Below are 17,491 nucleotides of genomic sequence, written 5' to 3' on the forward strand. Positions count from 1 at the left end.
CAAGGATTTCAAAGATGACTAATGTCTCAGCTGTCAATTTAGGAAATCATAACGTGAGGGGCGTGGAGGCAAGTTGCTATCGAATCACTCGTCGCTCTTTTATGAAAATGTGCAATTATTTTACCTACAGTGTTTAATAAAGGTGCGCACAGAACACACACTTCAAATTATATGAAATGTAAATATTGAATTAAAAAAAAAGTGAGTTTGTTGAGCTCGGTGGCTCTCAAGCCGTCGCCGAGCAGCCTTCCCTCCAGTGCATTAAATACTGTGCATCATTAAGCACAATGCGCAGCGTGTCGACTCTGAACAGAGAGATTGAAATGTCTCAAGCGTTTTGGCACAAGGTCAGTGTCACTGCTGGGAATGCAGCGTGGTATTGGAAGGCGCTGGGAATCATGTTCTGGCTGCAAGCCCCTGGCGCAGCTTCCAGCTCCTAAAGTGCCTTTAGACGCTGCTACAAATGGGTGAGAGTAGTGGGAAGGAGTACAGACTTGAGTCAGTGGCAAAAAACGGGAAATGTATTTGGAGTGGAAATCGATGAAACTGTATAATTTTCCTGCACGTGAGTTAAACACGTTTGCTCTTAAGCTTACATCTCAAAAAATATGAAATTTAAATTTCCCCCCGCGTTGTTTAATGGAACCGGATATGAATATCAAGTTTATGAATTTGAAAAACAGTATTTATTTGACTGGTTATCGATTTGTGGAAAAGAAAGAATATGAGTTATTAGAGAGAAGGAAAAGCTGTATGAGAGAAAGTGTATGAAAGAAAAAACTGAAATAAAAATAGAAAGAAGAATAAAGAAGCAAAATGTTTAACAGGGAAAAGGAAAGAGTGGCATGCTGCAGTATAGAGAGGCGGGGGTGGGGGGGTGGAGGCCAGCAGAGTGACTCGATCTGTAGTGGGGGAGGGAGAGGGAATTGAAGCGCAAGCAAGCAAGGCGGAGAGAGGCACGAATGCTTAATGAGCCTTGACAGAAACCCACATGGCGGCTGCGTGCGTGCACGCTCGCGTGACCGCAAGCTTGAGGCCAGGAAAAGCCTGTGGTAGCACTTTCAAAAGCCACTCACTAAATTTCTCGCAGAGCAGCGCATGCGCTAGCTCAGCGAGAATTAAAAACATGAGACCCACAAAGTGGTTCTAGACAACTCACGTCACACTGATTATCATTGTAGAAAAGAACGAAACAAGGTTCAGAGGAAAACAGAATTTGAAATAACAAAATACACTCATTTTATTAAAATGCAACGGAATAATAAAAGGCATAGAGGGCAAATACAATGCCATCAAACATTAATTTTAGCAACATTTGCAGGAATACTGAAAGATTGGGGAACAACAGAATTTGAATAGACTTACAGACACTCATTTTCTCGACAATGGCAGGAAGAAAGAAAAGGTGATCGGATTTGAACTAGTGGCTGCAGATTCCAAACAACTTTTCATAATAAGTGCAATAATATGGCATCTTTTTTTAGGTCTCGCCTGAGCCAGCGCATGCGCTGCTCTGGCGAGACATTTAGGAGTGGAGTTTTAAAAGTCCGACCACAGCTTTGTGTGGCATAGTGTGTGCGGTTACGTGCACATGTATGAGCAGAGGCGCCATCTGGCTTTCCTCTCGCTCGGCCAAGCGCACGCGCCTCGCTTCAATGCCCCTTCCCCACCACAGAGCGTGTCTCGCAGCTTGTTTTTTTTTTTTTTAACTTGCAGCGCGAGCGCTCGCTTGTTCTCTTAATGACGTTGCTTCTTCCGTCCACAGTGTTCCTGAGCGCTTATATAGGGCTAAATTATGAGAGGTTCTTTTTAAATCACTGGGGGCGTTCTTATGCGCTACAGAGATGCAGCACGCCAACCAGGAACCACAAACCCCTTTCACGCTGTCTCAAAAGTTCTCACGCATTCACCCTGTTTCACCCCACAGCCCCCATTACTCATTCTGCAGCCCAAATGTCACGCCTTTATCTCGCGGTTCATCGTTACGCTGTGGAAGGGAGCTGTCGGCCTTTGTTAGCCGTTGCTCTGGGCAACCGTGGGATTTTACATTAACGAGCGCGGCAAACACCTTAAAATCGCAGTGATGGAGAATAGCTTTAAATGCCATTGTAAACACAGCTAACCGTGTTATACAGAAAACAGACCAAGTTAGAATTGGCTTACGGTTGGCTTACATTACATATACATGACTCTTATTTAATGCCATCCTTTTCGACTTAATCTCCTCCCCTCCGCAATCCAAATGGACTCGGTTCGCCCCCGCTTTTACAATGGTGTAGCTATTAGAATTGATCAGTCTGAAATCAAACAGCCACTCCCACCAATGGGCTGGTCCATTCTTTCATGCTCTGGTCTGGCCCTATTGGAAATCAGCCTACGCTCGTACGTAGTAATAGCCCAATCTACTACAACCCCCCCCCCTATCTTGCAATGGTTCCATCCACACTCTCCTAAACCCGGTTGTATGGGCCAACTTGCATGCTTTACTCACAAGGCACATCCCCCCCAGCTATTCACCTTAGCAGTGGTACAGCCCACTTCCCCATCACTGGAATGGTGCAGTCCGCTGTATTGTCGTCTCCCAGGTTGGGCCAGAACAGCCTGCTCTGCCTCCCCGCCTTCTTTCCCACTTTAATGTCGTATCGAGCAAGAGATTAAGTCATTGGATATGGCTTAGTGTTCCAGGCTCCCTCCTCAACCCCCCCCCCGTCCCTCCCGCCGCTCGCTCCTAAGTTATTACTCGCCATATAGTGGGACAGCTCGGCCAACTTCAATCTCTCCACTGTCATTACCACTTTAACACCACCTTCCTTGGACATTAAATAGAAATGGAATTGATTGGACGGAAAAGGACTTTTCTCCCGCTCTATTTTTTTTTTAAACTTTCCTAAGAGGCTCCATGAAGCCTGCAATATTGAGAGAAAATGGGGCTTATCGCCGGCGCGCATATACCTCTTGGGCCTTGTGATGTGGGTAGAGGGGGGGGGCCAGGCCTGCATCTCACCTGCTGAAGGTGGATTTGGCGGTGTCGGGCTACCAGCAGGATTCAGACACCTTGACTAATTCCATCCAGCCTGTTTTTGTGCACTTTAGCCCCCAAAAACAATGTGCTGTGAAGCAGTGTTGCTGTTCGGGACAAAATGGCCGCAGTGTTACAGCACAAATGTCAAATGCTCTTTCCAGTACGGGGCATTATGCTGCACAAGACATACCTCAATATCTCAAATGACCTTCATTATGCGGCAGTGGTGGTGACCATTAATATCTTATACTCAAAGTTTTGTCTGGCAGTGGAGTGACATGTACCTTAACTCATCAGTTTTGAAATCATAGCCAGACTTAGTCAGTTTCCAAACTGCACGGAGAAGCCCTGCAACATGCGGTGTTTCATTGCATGAGCTAATAAAACAAGCATTGGCATAGCCAATAGGTCTCGCCTTTGGGACCTTTTAAGTGTTTAGCCATGCAACAGTTGTTGTTGCACCAAGAATATTGTGCTGCATAACTAAATACTTAGAAGGTCCCAAAAGCGAGACCTAGTGGCTATGCCAATGCTTGTTTGGATTGAATGCAGACCCTTCTTTGCCGCATGCAGAGGAAGAAATTAGCATGAAGAAATTAGCAGGAATGTTGTTTATGGGATGACATCCCAACATTCCTGCCACACAGTCATACACTTCTACTCCAGGTTACTAACACTGTGCTGCCCTAATTCCCCAACACCACACCACTGCTACAACACAACATACTTAACAGAAAACACAATTTGTTCCTCGCAACACCCCCAACCAACATATGCCACCTTCTCCTATGTCAATCCCACCTCATCTCTCTCCACCCTTCTCACTACCATCTACCCTTTTCATGGAGTACCTACACCAAGCTCATTACATGCACATCACAGCCACATAACAGAGCACTGCACCAGCTCCTGCAACAGCACACTTAAAGACTACGTCGCATCATACGGCTATATGCTACTAATGTCTTATTACACTTGAACACACCATACTGGTTTTAGCACCACAAACCACCATACCAATGACACCTTAATTTATTTCCATGCGACACACCAATCATATACTACCTTTGCGATTCAAAGCTTATTTACACAGCAGCAAAAGGACCAGACCACAAGACACTACTGCTTACACAATTGAAGATCAGCCAGCCTCTCCTTCCCCAAAGTACCCTCTGCTCCATCGCCACACTGCTGAGGGTAGTGCAAGGAGCAGATGAGAGCGGAGGAGAGGGCAAATAAGGCAAGGGGTAGGAGGATAATCGGTGAAGTAAAGGAGTAAGACGGGAGGAAAAGGGGCTTAGGAGCATCAGAGGGTGGAAGAGGAGGCAGCAGAAGTGAGCAAGTAGACGAGTCGGAGAGCGGGAGATTAGGGTGAAGCAGAGAAAGATGAACTGAGAGGCAGAGGAGGGAACTGAGCGAACAGAGCAAAGAGAATGTGAGCATGGAGACAGACTGATAGTCCAAAGAAGGGGAGTGGGTCGCTGCCCCCGACCTTTCCTGTGAGTACTGGTCATGCCTGTGAGATGGTCAGAACTGTCTCTAGCTTCACAGCTCCTCGGTCATGTCAGACACACAGCCCTGCTCTAAGTCCCATTGGCAAAGGACAGGCCCTGGGTTAGAATTTTAGGGAGGGCCATATGTGTGCATGTGGGGATGGATGAGGTAGAGGGGGGATGAGGTATGCCCTGCTTTGGGCACCTAGAAACTCATCAGTGCAAAGCACTGTACGGGAGAGGGGAGAGAAAAGATACATTGGTGAAAGAGATGGAGAGATAGAAAGAGTTGAGAGAGTGAAAATAGAAAAAGAAGGAGGGAGAGAGGGAAAGAGGAAAGAAAGGGAGAGAGGAGATGGTGAGTGTGTGTGTGCCTGTGTTTGAGAGAGACATGATCCTGGAAGCCGTAGTTCACAGGTTTGGGCCATGGACAACCGACCTTAAGGGCAGAACATGCTCCTGACAGTGCAGCAGCTTGGAGAGCTTCCAGGGCCTGCAAGCAGGTCTCTCTTTCTGACCTGAGCTTTACTTGAATATTTAAAGACAACATTCATACAGGCAGATGTTCCAAGGGGCAGACACCCACCCCCCTGAGCTATGGCAGGGCTTCATAACTGGGGCTAGTGCAAAAACACTGGGCACCAGGGCAGTGTCATACAATATCAGGCAGATCCTTGAGCACCAGGGAGATGGGTCGGTGCCAGAGAGCGCTCCCGGGTACCAGGAAGATTGGCAGGGACGAGAGGGAACTCCACGGTACGAGAAGGAGCTGCCATTCACTGTGCTGACCTCTGGCACCAGGTGACCACTGACAATGTGCTTGGGTGCCAGGCAGATCTTCGGGCATGAGACGCAGGTACCATGGAGAGTGGCAGGAACCAGAGGGAGTTGTCACATATTTAAAGAAGCCACTAGTCACTGAGTAGAGCCCTCTTGCACTGGCTGACCTCTGACAGGGTGCTTGTGTACCAGGCTGAACTTTGGGCACCAGACACAGCTGTCAAGTACCAGGTAGAATGGCAGGCGCCAGAGAGAACTCTCGGGAACCAAGGAACTCTCCGTAGAACCAAGCCACTCTCCGTAGAACCAAGCCTAGGTGCCACATGCAAGGAAGACCTCTTGGGCACCACCCAGAACTCTCATACACTAAGCAGAGGTGGCACTAAGTATTTTAATGTGTGTTGTTCATATGAGAAAGTGTGTATGTTTGTGGTTATGAGTGCGTGAAAGAGACAGCATGTGGGGTGTGCACCTATGTGTGTAAGTGAAACTGAGAGAATCAGTGGATGGAGTCAGTGAGCAACAATAAAGTATGAGAGTGAATGGATGGTGGTGAGAGAGTGAATGGATGGTGGTGAGAGAGAATGACAGAGTGTGTTAGTGTTACTGTGAGGGAGTATGACCGTGAGTGTTACTGCGTAACGCTGAGTGAGGCACAGTCTGAGTGAGACAGAGTGAGAATCAGTTAGACTGATTTTGTCAGAGTGAGCCTGAATTAGTGTGACTGAGTATGAATGAGTGACATTGATTGAAACTAGTTGAGCCAGTAAGATAGAGTGAATCAGAGTAAGACTGATTGACGCAGAGTGAAGTGGTAAAAATGAATGGGGTTAAGTGACACTGGCTAAGAATGTCTGTGACTGTGAGTCAGAGAATGGGTGAGATTGAGTGTGCCAGAAAATGCATGAGACTAAGTATGCGGGATTAAGTGGGACTAAGTAGGAACAAGTGAGACTGGGGATTCAGAGTGAGATTGAGTGATAGGTGAGTGAGAGTGAGTGATTGTGCGACAGTGAGTGAGACTGAGTGAGAGTGGATGAGATTGAGTGAGAATGAGTTAGACTAACTGAGAATGTGTGAGACTAAGTGAGTGTGTCAGAGTGAGAAATAGTGAGTCAGGGTGGGACTGAGTGAGCCACCCCCGCCCCCACCAGATCCCACTGAGATGTCAGGGTTGCTCACTGGAATTAGAGTCAAAGATTACCCCCAACACTTTTAAAGGTCACCAGCCGCCACTGATGATTGGCAGAGGAAGCTTGAAAATTCACCCTTTAGAGGACATGACGCCTGATCAAAATATTCTTTGTGGCTAGAGTTTGCCACCAGGAGCAAAGCCAACCACAGATGAGGAATATCGGCCCAATGGGCCCGAGTTATACCGCGCTTTAAAGCTTTTCCCTTTGAATCAAATGAAAAGAGTCAGCAGAGAACGTAGACCTACCCTTATCAGCCTCTTCAAACTCTCGGGGGGGGTGCAGGCCCAGGGGTCAACGCAGCATCATTTTACTCATCGTGAGGAGAGAGGCGTTCATGGACCCCCATCTGCCGGGACCGACACCAGGATCAGTGTCCCAGGGAACCTATCTCTCAGGACACAGATGAACACCAGAATGCTGCCTAGTGGCACTGAAAGCTAAATCTTCCACTCCCAGAGCACGCAGAATGTGTGGCAGCCCCCTAGGAATATTTTGAGAAAACTGGCCCTATGTCTCCTGGGTCCTACAGAACATATCCACAGGAGAGGTTAATCACTATTTCAAGCACCCCCAGAGCTGAAACTTTTCCTCTCAAGTGTGGGATCCCCCCCTTTTTTTTTGTGCAGAGTTTTATATAGCGCGAACTTGACCCGAATCCAATCCGGTATCAGAGCGCTTTACATGGCACCAGTTACGTTACATTAGGACACATAAGGTTCCCTTGTGCTTGGTCCTATGTTTGCCTTCTGCAGCCTGAAGATGGCATGTGTATGTAGTTGTTTTGATTTGAAATTATTCATTTGAAATGCCTATTTGACAATTATAATGGTAAACCGTGCAATGCCTGTGTTTATAATGAATGCATGTGAATCTGTTTACTGTCCCCTTTGGTTTGAATGGTAATATCATAGTGAATCAGGAGATGTGGCTGACTTGTAATGTGTGTGATACCCTGACAAAGCCGGTAGGCCTGCCTTATATATATAATAACAACCCCTTATGGTGTGATGTTACATCTGTTATAGGTGGGAGATGTTGTGATTATGAAATTCAGCACCCATTACGAGTGAAATTTGATATAAGGTGTTGGTGCAGATCAGAACCTCTGAATCCCCTCTACTTCCACGGACGGAATGATTTCACAGTCGCACACGCATACACACATCATACGCTGGTGGGGCCCATTACACCAACTTTCACTACAAATCACACTATCCGTGCCCTGTAAAGGAGAAAACCACCTTGCACATATGCTCTATCTGATCTGCCTATACTTTGAGGTCAATGCGACCAACTAGTTGCTTGTAAATCTAGAGGAATACATTTCAAAGAATACACAATAAATCAAATAATCATGACCAGAAATAATCACCCGAGACAGGAATTCAAACAGATTGTTCATTTATCTAATATTTCAAGAAAAACCAATTAAATGCAATTTCATTTCTCTCATATTTACCTATTCTATCTAAATGTCAGATCCTAAGTCAGAACCGGTCCTCTGGAGAAGAATTTAGGTTTCCTGCCGTCATGTAGAGTCATCGTCCTCTCCGTCAGCATAGGGACCTCGCATCATCAGCTCGGGAAGAAGTGGCGCTAGACCTCTCTAGTCTACTTAATTTTATACTAAATTTTACATTCCAAAAGTTACAATAATGTTAGGAAAAATGTATGAACAGCGGAAATAATGTCGTCTTGATACTCTGAGGAAAGTTCTCACGTATTGTCTTGTCCGGAAAATGAATAGATAAATGTAGTGTCCACAATTAATTTGATACTTTTTCGGATGTCGCCTCTGATTAGAATGTATCTCAGTTGTGGGTCTGACAGTTCGAAAGTTCAATATTTCATTCCTTCGTTACAGTTTCTCAAACAGGGTCTTTTCTGGCTGTTCTCCCAGATTTGTCGTCATGGTCATACCTTTTGGTTCATCAGTGGTGCAAGGTCACAGGCAGCACGAAGCCTTCTTGCAAAATTTCATTTAGTCATCTACTCGACTGCAGGCTGCAGGAGGTGGCCATCTTTCAGTAGGTCACAATTGTCAACTTAAGAGTAAAGAAACACAAAACATAATTACTGCATAGAAATGATTAAACATTGTTATTCCCCAGCTAATACCCTTATGTGTGTGTATTTAACTAGCCATTTGCGACATCATAAGCTATTAATGCATATTAATTATAAGCGCAAAACACCATAACATCACATAAGCAACATCGTTTACTGTCAGTTTGCTCACCAACTTAGTTCACTTGTTATTTAGCCATGCAATAGCATTCCCACGTGTAATTCTCTTGTTAATAAGGTTGATTAGTCAACGTTCGACAAACTATTATTCATTAATAGTTATTCATTAATACTTTTAATTATAACATGCGAAAATGAAACAGGTATTCCGTTATGGAGTAAAAACCCTGCTCCATCAGTGTCACCAAAGGTATTTTCATCTATCTGATGTATATATGTATAATTTAGTGTGTAGTGTATAGGTGTGTGTGTGATTTTTTTTTTTATTTTGTTTTTTTTTTGCTGGACAATAATTTATTGAGTGTTCTTTTGCATGCCAGAAAATTGAGATTACTGCCTTCCCTGACTACGCTCTGCTTCGCTACCCTGAGAGAGTCAAGTGCTATAATGGGGTGCTTGGTTCCCAGTAAAAAGACAACCTTGAGCAGGCGTGCAAAGCCCATTGAGCTGAAAGGGCCCCCCCCCCGCCGTGTGTGTCAGCCCAGGCTGAGACAGCTTCCCGGGCACACACACAGCCGCACCTGAGTACTTCACAGGTATTTAAAAGACCGATTACTTGCTAATGAGGCTTTGTTGTATTGTCACCCCTTCTTAGAGCCCCTGTGTAATAAGCTGGTTCCATGCGTAGAGGTGACCTATACGGGCATAGCCAGGTAGTGTCTTTCAAGTAATTTACTTAGATCTTAACATCAGAGATAGCAGCCCCACCAGAAGGAGCCTGCTAGCTGCTCAACCCATCTTCCAACTGTCTCACTCACACCAGGCACCCAAGCATTCCACTCATGTCAACATTCTACACAGATCCCTCACACTGGCTGAGCAGCTAGTTACAAGGTAAAGGGGAACACTATTAACGTAACATGAAGATTCTACACCCTGCATCTCCACTCTATCGCTGGAAGAATTACCCCACCACCCCGAAATGTGTCTCTAGTTGCGCCTCTGACCTCGAGCGTATTAATTGAGCAGGACCCACATCATCCACAACCAATAACCCAATTGCCTATAGACCTGTCATTTTTGGTGCAGGTAAGATGACCTTGTTTGACTGAGCAGCACTTCCTACTCTGAGGATTCACGAATAGTGCAATTGAGCTAATAGTTCACGAGTATGGGTAACTTCGTCTTCTCTGTGCCTAATTCCTTTCCCACCCTCCTGTACCCTGATAAAAAGATGCTTGGTTGATGTCCCTAGTGAAAAGGCCATTCATTACCTGTTTTTCTTCCAAAGGATGTATAGCAGGTCAACAGTGCTGAAAACAAGATCTCAGACATGGGGCAGACTGAATCAGACCTAGAGTATCCAGAACAAGTACGTATACCATTGTGGCCGTCAGAGTTCCGGAGCATGTGTACATGTGTACATGCAGTGTGGGGTGGTAGGAAGCATTTAGACCACAGAAGCGTGAGCGCAAGTATGTAGGCCATGGACCTGCTGTCAGGGTTCAAGAATCCTATATACCCAGAGGGTAGAGGTTGTGTGGACTGATTCTGATCCAAGGGAGGCCAGGACTTGAGTGTATGCTATGGATTGATGTGAGGGGTGAAAAGTGGGTGCCTGTGTGTTTGTCTCTCTGTCTCTGGCCAGGAGTAGACCACAAGATGCCAAAACAGGTAAATGTGCTGTGAATTGCTGTAAGGATTTAAGGACACCAATGACTTTGGGTGTAAGGTGCTCAAAATTAGTCGGACCTCGGGGTGCCTTGGCAGGTACGTATGTAGTGCACTGCTGTAAGGCTTTGAGAACATGTGTGCCTGGAGGGTGGTGGGGTGCATGGTCCGAATATTCTCTAAGCGATGCCAAGGGAAGTATGTATTCATTGAGTCTCTTTAAGGGAGAGGAAAGGATGGTGGTGGCAGCGGTGGTGTATATGATCTTAAAAAGGCAAAGATACGCCAGAGGAGAAATATACGCCATGAATTGCTCTAAGGGATTCAAGGCATCAAGAAGGGTGTTAATCCCTGAGTCTTTCAAAGAGGCCGGGATGTTCAGTAATCATGGTTGTGATCCTTAGCCGTGGAAGAGGGGATGAACAAAATTCGGGCAGCTGGCTTTAGAGGGAGGCTACAAAACCCTTTAGTCCAGGATTATCCAAAGTAGATCTGGGGCCTGATTACAGTAAGTGCCCTGTGGGCGCAAATGCGTTTGCACCTGCTTTGCGTGCCCCCGGTGCACTTTGGAATTACAGAAGGGGGCACAGACGCTGTGCATTCCCTTCAGTAATACCAATAGCACTGGTGCACTTAAAGCGCCAGCGCTACCTTCAGAGGGTGTTCCCTCATTTGCTTAGGGGCATGCCTGATGCAAAGGAGGGATTTCCTCTGCCTCTGCGCCCACGCCATATTACAGACACGGGTGCAAAGGCAAAGAAGCTCTCAGGGAACGCGCTCACAGTGCGCCACCTACTAGGTGGCGCACTGTGAATGCGCCCACTGAGAGCTGACCTGTGGAGGGGAGAAAGGGGGTCCTATGAACCCCCCAGACATCTCCTTGCAGGCAGGTGCAGCCTGCTTCGTGTTTTCACATAAATGCACAGCCCTGGGGGCAGCGCGAGCTCGCGGCTGTCCTGGGGGTAGCGTCTACATTGTAATAAGGCGCATTGTCTTTGTGGGCCGCCTGGTGAGAACAATGACCATGCGTAATACGGCTCATGGAAGGGTGAGCATTATGCCAGTATTTCAGGACAGCCACATAACCTTAATTTACATACAATTGATGTAGGTGAAAGTTATTTCCATGTAGGCATATTTTTTCCTGGGCCTCAGGCTGTATACACCAACATTTAAATTTGTGTGATGGGTTTCAGCTGTCTTGCTCTGTTAGCTGCATAGAATGCAGAAGAATGCAGAAAAAGTGGAACCAGCGTGTTTGTGACTGTTTGCTGAAAAATTGCTTGTTTTATTCATGTTATAAACTGATTTATTTTAACAAGAACTATTTACTTACGCTATACATTGAAGAACAGTTTAGTAGAGGTTGAGAAACCCAATTTAAATGAATAGCCAAAAATAATATATACGGCTTGTCCGCATTACCCCATCAAATGTGGTAAACATTAGCAAGTACTGTACGTGATACAGGATGTGTAGTTTCTCTTATATTTGAGAAAGATCTGGCATTTTGTGGTTTCAAAGAAAGCGTGGCTCAGTTGTCAAGCAGAAATATGCCTCAAGATTTTTATCGGCATATCTCTCTGATGAAGTTTGTGGCATTGAAGCTCATGGAACCTGATGGAGTTACTGTTATGTGGGTTTAGGAAGAGCATTTTTTTGGGGGGTGATGCCTCAAGAAATGGAGTCTACTTGGGCTTCAAGGGTTTGCTGCTCCGCTTTCAGCATTGGTTCATTTGCATTTTTGCATGCTAGTCTTTTATTGCTCATATTTCCATTTCCTTGATATAATTCATGGCTGCAAAGATTGCCCCTGTGAATGGTGATTTCTTCTGGTGCCTCAGTAGCGTTCTATAGAATTTGTTACCTATTCGATAAGATTTTGCTTATGTGTACTTATATATTTTTTCTTTTTCTTGCCTTTTTCATGAAAATGCTTTTTGTTATTGATGACAATAACATCCTGGCAGTCAGCAGTACAACGCAGTCAGACTTTGTTGCCAAAAACTCAAGTGCACTGTGGAAATATTATGTCACCATATTAATTCTGTTTGGCAACGGAATACTGAATGATAGTATAACTAGATGTGAACAAGGGATAATGTTTCCGACTATGTGAGTGGAGACCTTGTGTTTTAACCCAGTTTCCCCAAAAATGGTTGCGATACTGGGCAAATCATTTTATTTTCAAGTGCCTTAGTTTCCCTGGCTGTCAAAACTGAAATTGTTCAGAAACAGACTTAACAGCGGGAGCAAAGCCAGTATTACATATTAAAAGACTGGACTGCTAAGTTGAACCTGCAGCTTCAATAACTGTGACAATTGGTGGTCTTGCACTGTGTAGGTCCACTCACTTATCTTTCCCACCATGTCCTTAAAATTCGCCACCAAGTGTCAACCCTACCAGGCCTGTTATCCGAGGTCTTTTCATCAGGCCAAAGTAGATGAGATGGATTGAAAAAGTAAAGTAGCCCATATAGCTGAAGGGGCACATATTTTGGTGAGCACAGCTAGGGACATTTGGTGGGCATTTGTGATCAATGAGGAGCGATGTAAACTCTGATGGCCAGTGTGGTGGCAACAACTTGGTAGATTTTGAGGAGATGTGTAGTATGACTTGGTGGACAGCAGGGTGGGAAGCATGGTAGGCAATTGAGGACATTATCAGGTGGCTGCTTAGACATCAGGTGACAGTGGGTCGAATTTTATTAGGCATTGGAGTGTTTGGTGAGTTTTGGCGATAACTGCTGGGAAATGTGTGGGTATTCTTTATAGTCCTTCATAGATTTCATTTTCCATCTGCTGCCTTCTTTTATGGGCAATGAATAAACTCGTAAGAGGCAAAGGTGTGCAGATGCCATTTAAGGCTTGGTGGGTTAGACAATTTGCAGCTAGACCTACAGGCCTGCTAGCTTCCTAACTTCCCATTTTTTTCTGAATTTAGGACGCCGCTTTGGCAGCTGTGTTACCCAATATCAAGTCGCTGTTTGAAGACCAGCAGCAGACCAGTATGGTGAGTGTTGGTATCTTGGCGGCTGGCAATAAAGGGGATAGGGTATAGAGAATATATAGTGACTTTGCAAGGACTTAGGCTGCAATGCAATATAGGGAGCGTGTTTCTGTGATTGGGGAGGTAGGGTGAAGAAGGATGAGTAACAAAACAGATATCCGTTAGTAAAAATCAAAGAGTCTTTGGAGTAGGAGCCATGGGTAAGAAGGCCTTGTAGAGCAGGGTCTGTGGAATGAGATTAAGGAGGTATGAGCTTTTGATGCATGTGTCCTACAATCAGGGGCCACAGGGAAGAGTAACTTTTGGAATGAGCCAAGGGTTGAGAAATCTGATGACTAAAAAAGCTGAAGATGGTGTGGCAGAGACTCTGAAACAGAATATGTGGGAAATCAGCACTGGGAGGAGGCAAGAGTCTCTCTGTCATGTGCCATAGAGAAAGATTTGGAAATGGAGAATGACGGAGAAGAGAGCACTCCCTCCCAATAGGATTAGTCAATATGTAGGGACATACCTTGGAAAAGGTTTTATGTAGGGAAGCAGAGAGATGGGTGTCAAGAATAGGTGCTCAGAGCAGAATAGTGAGGTAGAAGCAAAGATGGTTCAATTGGTATTCTGAATGGAAACTGACCAAGGAGCAGGAGCTGCTGTGAGGGGGGCTAGACCTTGTAATGGGCATGGGATGTTTCTTTGTGGATATAGTGCATTCATTGACAGAGCACAACTTGACTGATGTGTGGAGAGCAAGAGACCATAGAGGCAACAAATGCCAAGAGGGGAGAATGAAGAGACCAATAATTTTAGGGCAAGAGATGGACCTCTGGAGAGAGAAAGAGTTAGAGAGAGGCCTGGGTACGGCTTGTATATTGAGCAAGACACTGGATACTTTAACAATGAACTTTAATGATGAATGTTCGGTGGCAGATACAGAAGTGGGGTCAAAGATCAACAAATGAACATCAAGAACAGGTACATACTTTGGTGCCTTCCACTTTGGTGAGTGAAAGACAGAAGTCTAGGAAAGAGACAAAGACTGAGGTCTACTGTTGGTCAATGATTATGAACAGACAGTGGCATCTGCTTGTGGTGCAGGATGGAGATCAAGAACGTATCAAAATGATAATGTACACTTTTAGATAAGGATCTCTAGCTACAATTTCCACAAAAACGGTGTCTACTGCTTATTATGGCAAAGATGCATCCAGAACAGAAAGAAACTTCTGTCCTCTTTTAGATGAGGGGTAGATAGCTAAAACAGATGCAGACAGCTGTGTACACTGCAGTTGTGTTCGTAAATGTACAATCGAGTAGGAACTGTAGGGGACTAGGAATGATGGTATTGGAAGATGAGTTTCTTATTGCCCTGGTAGGTTGTGTTTGTTGGTGCTGTCAAGGCTGGGAAGGGGGCTTTAGTTGTGAGAACAACTGCAGGTGCATATCTTAATGTAGATGTCCTACTTGGATAACCACTGCTTTGCAGCTTGCATATCTATTATTCTATCTTGTGTCTGTAAACCTCTCTCTCATTCCAGATGCTGGGGGTCCTGATTGGAGTGGTAGTCTCGGTAGTCCTCATAGCAGCATTAATCCTGGTGGTAGTCAGACAGTTGCGTCTCAGGAGTAAGTCTCAAATAATCACCTATTTGTATTTTTTATATTGCAGTAAAGCAGCACCCACAGATGGTAAAGAAGCTTGTGCAATGTGAATACAAACCTGTAATTTCCACCCAGGAGCTAAAAGTGTGTCAGGAGGGTTATTTTTCTATTGAAATGTTGGATTTGTTGAGGGTTGGATGTTTTGAGCTAATGTTCTTGCCCACAGCTCCCTGCCTTGGATTCCCCCCCCCCCCCCCCCCCCCCCGGCAGGCACACACACACTCATGCACAGCACAGCTTTATTTACTATGTTCTCTCACAGTTTATGTTCTGCAGTGGCATGTTAATGTGGGTTTGAGCATTGATAGTTTTTTACATTACTGTTCTTGCTCTCTCCATTTTCTTTCCTCGTAGAAGTCCAACCCCAAGACACACCGAAGTACAGATTCCGGAAGCGTGACAAAGTTCTGTTCTACGGCCGAAAAATCATGAGAAAGGTACAATGGAAGAAGGTGGCAGTTCTTCTTTTTCTATTTTCAAGCAGAGAATGCCACTCTGATTATGTAGGTCCTGTCCTAGTTAGCAGAGGTTTCTAGAAAGAGAAGAAAGGCTGCCCGTTTAGTAATGCCGTCTGTTCTAGATGGCTACGCTGTCCCGTAGACCTGCCATGCTATGTCTATACAGGTGGCAGGGCCAAATGGTGCACAAGGTTGCTGTAACATAGACCTGCCATTCTGGGTCTGTACAGGTGCCCGGCTTCAATACAATGGAAGAGCCTGGCACTCCCTGTACTCTAAGCTGGTATGGAATCCATATGTAGTTTGAGGGCTGCTGAGGTAATAGTATGGCTCATTTTCAGGGCAGCTGCATTGTTCAAGAGCTATAGCAAGAATGCATAAATAGCCTAAAGTACTTCAAGAAGTCTCTGCAGTCAGGGAGGAGTTTCCTGCTATCCATGAGTTTTCCAGGAGGGGTCTTACTTTTTGTGTACAGGCGCCTGGCTTCCTGCTCAATGGATAGACATTGCAGTGAGAGTGCATATGTGTCTGTGTTGTTATACAAGCCACTGTGTCAAAACCAAGAGTTTGCAGAGTGAGTTCAGCTCTGTTCTATTACTACACAGGCACCAGATTTCTTCTTGGTGGTTACCTTGTGTAGGAGTAGTACATAAATGCCAACAATACTGATCTAGATCTCCTATAAATGCCTGGTGCGTGTACTAGTCTCTCAGATGTCTCCATCCAGACAACAGTGTTTTGTCGGTGGTCAGATTATTCTTTGAGAGTGCCACTCTGTGTCTGTGCAGTTGACTGTTCCCACTTTTTGTAGTGGTTCCTCTTTTCCTTATGAGCGATTACAAATCAGTTCTTCGAATGACTGTCAACCTGAGTAATTCCAGCCAGTTGGTGGGCATTCAAAGCGAGCCCCATCTCTGAAACCACCAAGTTGTTTTGCACCACCAAGTTGTTTTGCACGCCTCCATTTGCCTATTAAATGTATGCAGAGTGATGGTGGTTTGTTACCTTTCATCACATGGAGCCACCAAGTTGAAAATAAATGCTGCCTTTGTTTTAGGATTTAAAGCCGTTCATGCATGCATGCATGCATGTTTATGTACGACCATATGACTGAAAAAAGCACCATCTTCCCTGATATGGACTGTAGGTGATGTAGGCTCTTAAATCAGAAATCCATGGCACTTGTGTGTTAATGCCTTGCTTGTAAAGGATTTAGTCACGTGGTGACCTTATACAGCCTATATGTTCAAAGCAGAGAGGGAACCGAGACCAAATACGTGTGCTGTGCATTATTTCCATAAAAGTCTGTTTCTTAGTCGATCTCAAAGTGTCTTTGCTAGATTGCCTCAGTACTGGACTGCACTGCATGTGCTCTTATCTATCCTGGTATGGCTGGCATACTTCCCACCTGCATTTGGTACATGCATTGCACATGTATACACCATAGCCAGTTCATTCACTGCTGATCATCAGCAATATACTGGGCACATTAGACTGTGATTGATGCAGTTTTGAAGGCAAAGGTGCCTGCTCTGGCTGAGTTGCTGAGCGTTCTGCAGATCCACTCTTCATAACTGTTCCCGAGACAAGAAGAAGTTATATTGATGATACATCATCATTCTTTGTAAACATATGCACATGGGGTGCACCCCAAGTATTCAAACATTCACAGTGCTCCTACATATTAGACTCCTGAGACAAGGAGAAGTTAACTTGATGATACGTCGTCATGCTCTGTAAATCTGCGTCCGAGGGGCAACACTAGTTGTCGCGTTTTCACAATACTCCTACACATTAAATTCCTGAGACAAGGAGAAGTTAGCTTAGTGATACATCATCATGCTCTGTAACCTTGTGTACTGAGGGATATATCTGATAGTTGCACTATCACAGTGCACCTACACATCAAATTCTAGGGCTACTGTTCAGTGGTTCTGCCTTTATGCCACATGCTAGGATACAGGTAGCAGTGACATTTTGTGACAAAGTATTCATGCAGTGCACCACTCTTACACCAGCGA

General features: G+C 45.1%; 1 protein-coding gene across 3 annotated transcripts in view; it reads left to right on the forward strand.

Moving 5' to 3' along the window:
* PNPLA6 (patatin like domain 6, lysophospholipase) overlaps window positions 1-17,491 on the forward strand; it is a 259,016-nt gene that overhangs the window by 67,427 nt on the left and 174,098 nt on the right. For all 3 annotated transcript variants that reach the window (XM_085654362.1, XM_085654361.1, XM_085654363.1), the window contains exons 2-5: window positions 9,970-10,050; window positions 13,294-13,362; window positions 14,889-14,976; window positions 15,367-15,449. In XM_085654362.1, the coding sequence (XP_085510488.1) occupies window positions 10,012-10,050; window positions 13,294-13,362; window positions 14,889-14,976; window positions 15,367-15,449 (279 nt within the window). In that variant the 5' untranslated portion in view covers window positions 9,970-10,011. The remainder of the gene's footprint in view (window positions 1-9,969; window positions 10,051-13,293; window positions 13,363-14,888; window positions 14,977-15,366; window positions 15,450-17,491) is intronic.

This window comes from Triturus cristatus, chromosome 4_1, assembly GCF_964204655.1.
Source record: "Triturus cristatus chromosome 4_1, aTriCri1.1, whole genome shotgun sequence".
NCBI lineage: Eukaryota > Metazoa > Chordata > Amphibia > Caudata > Salamandridae > Triturus > Triturus cristatus.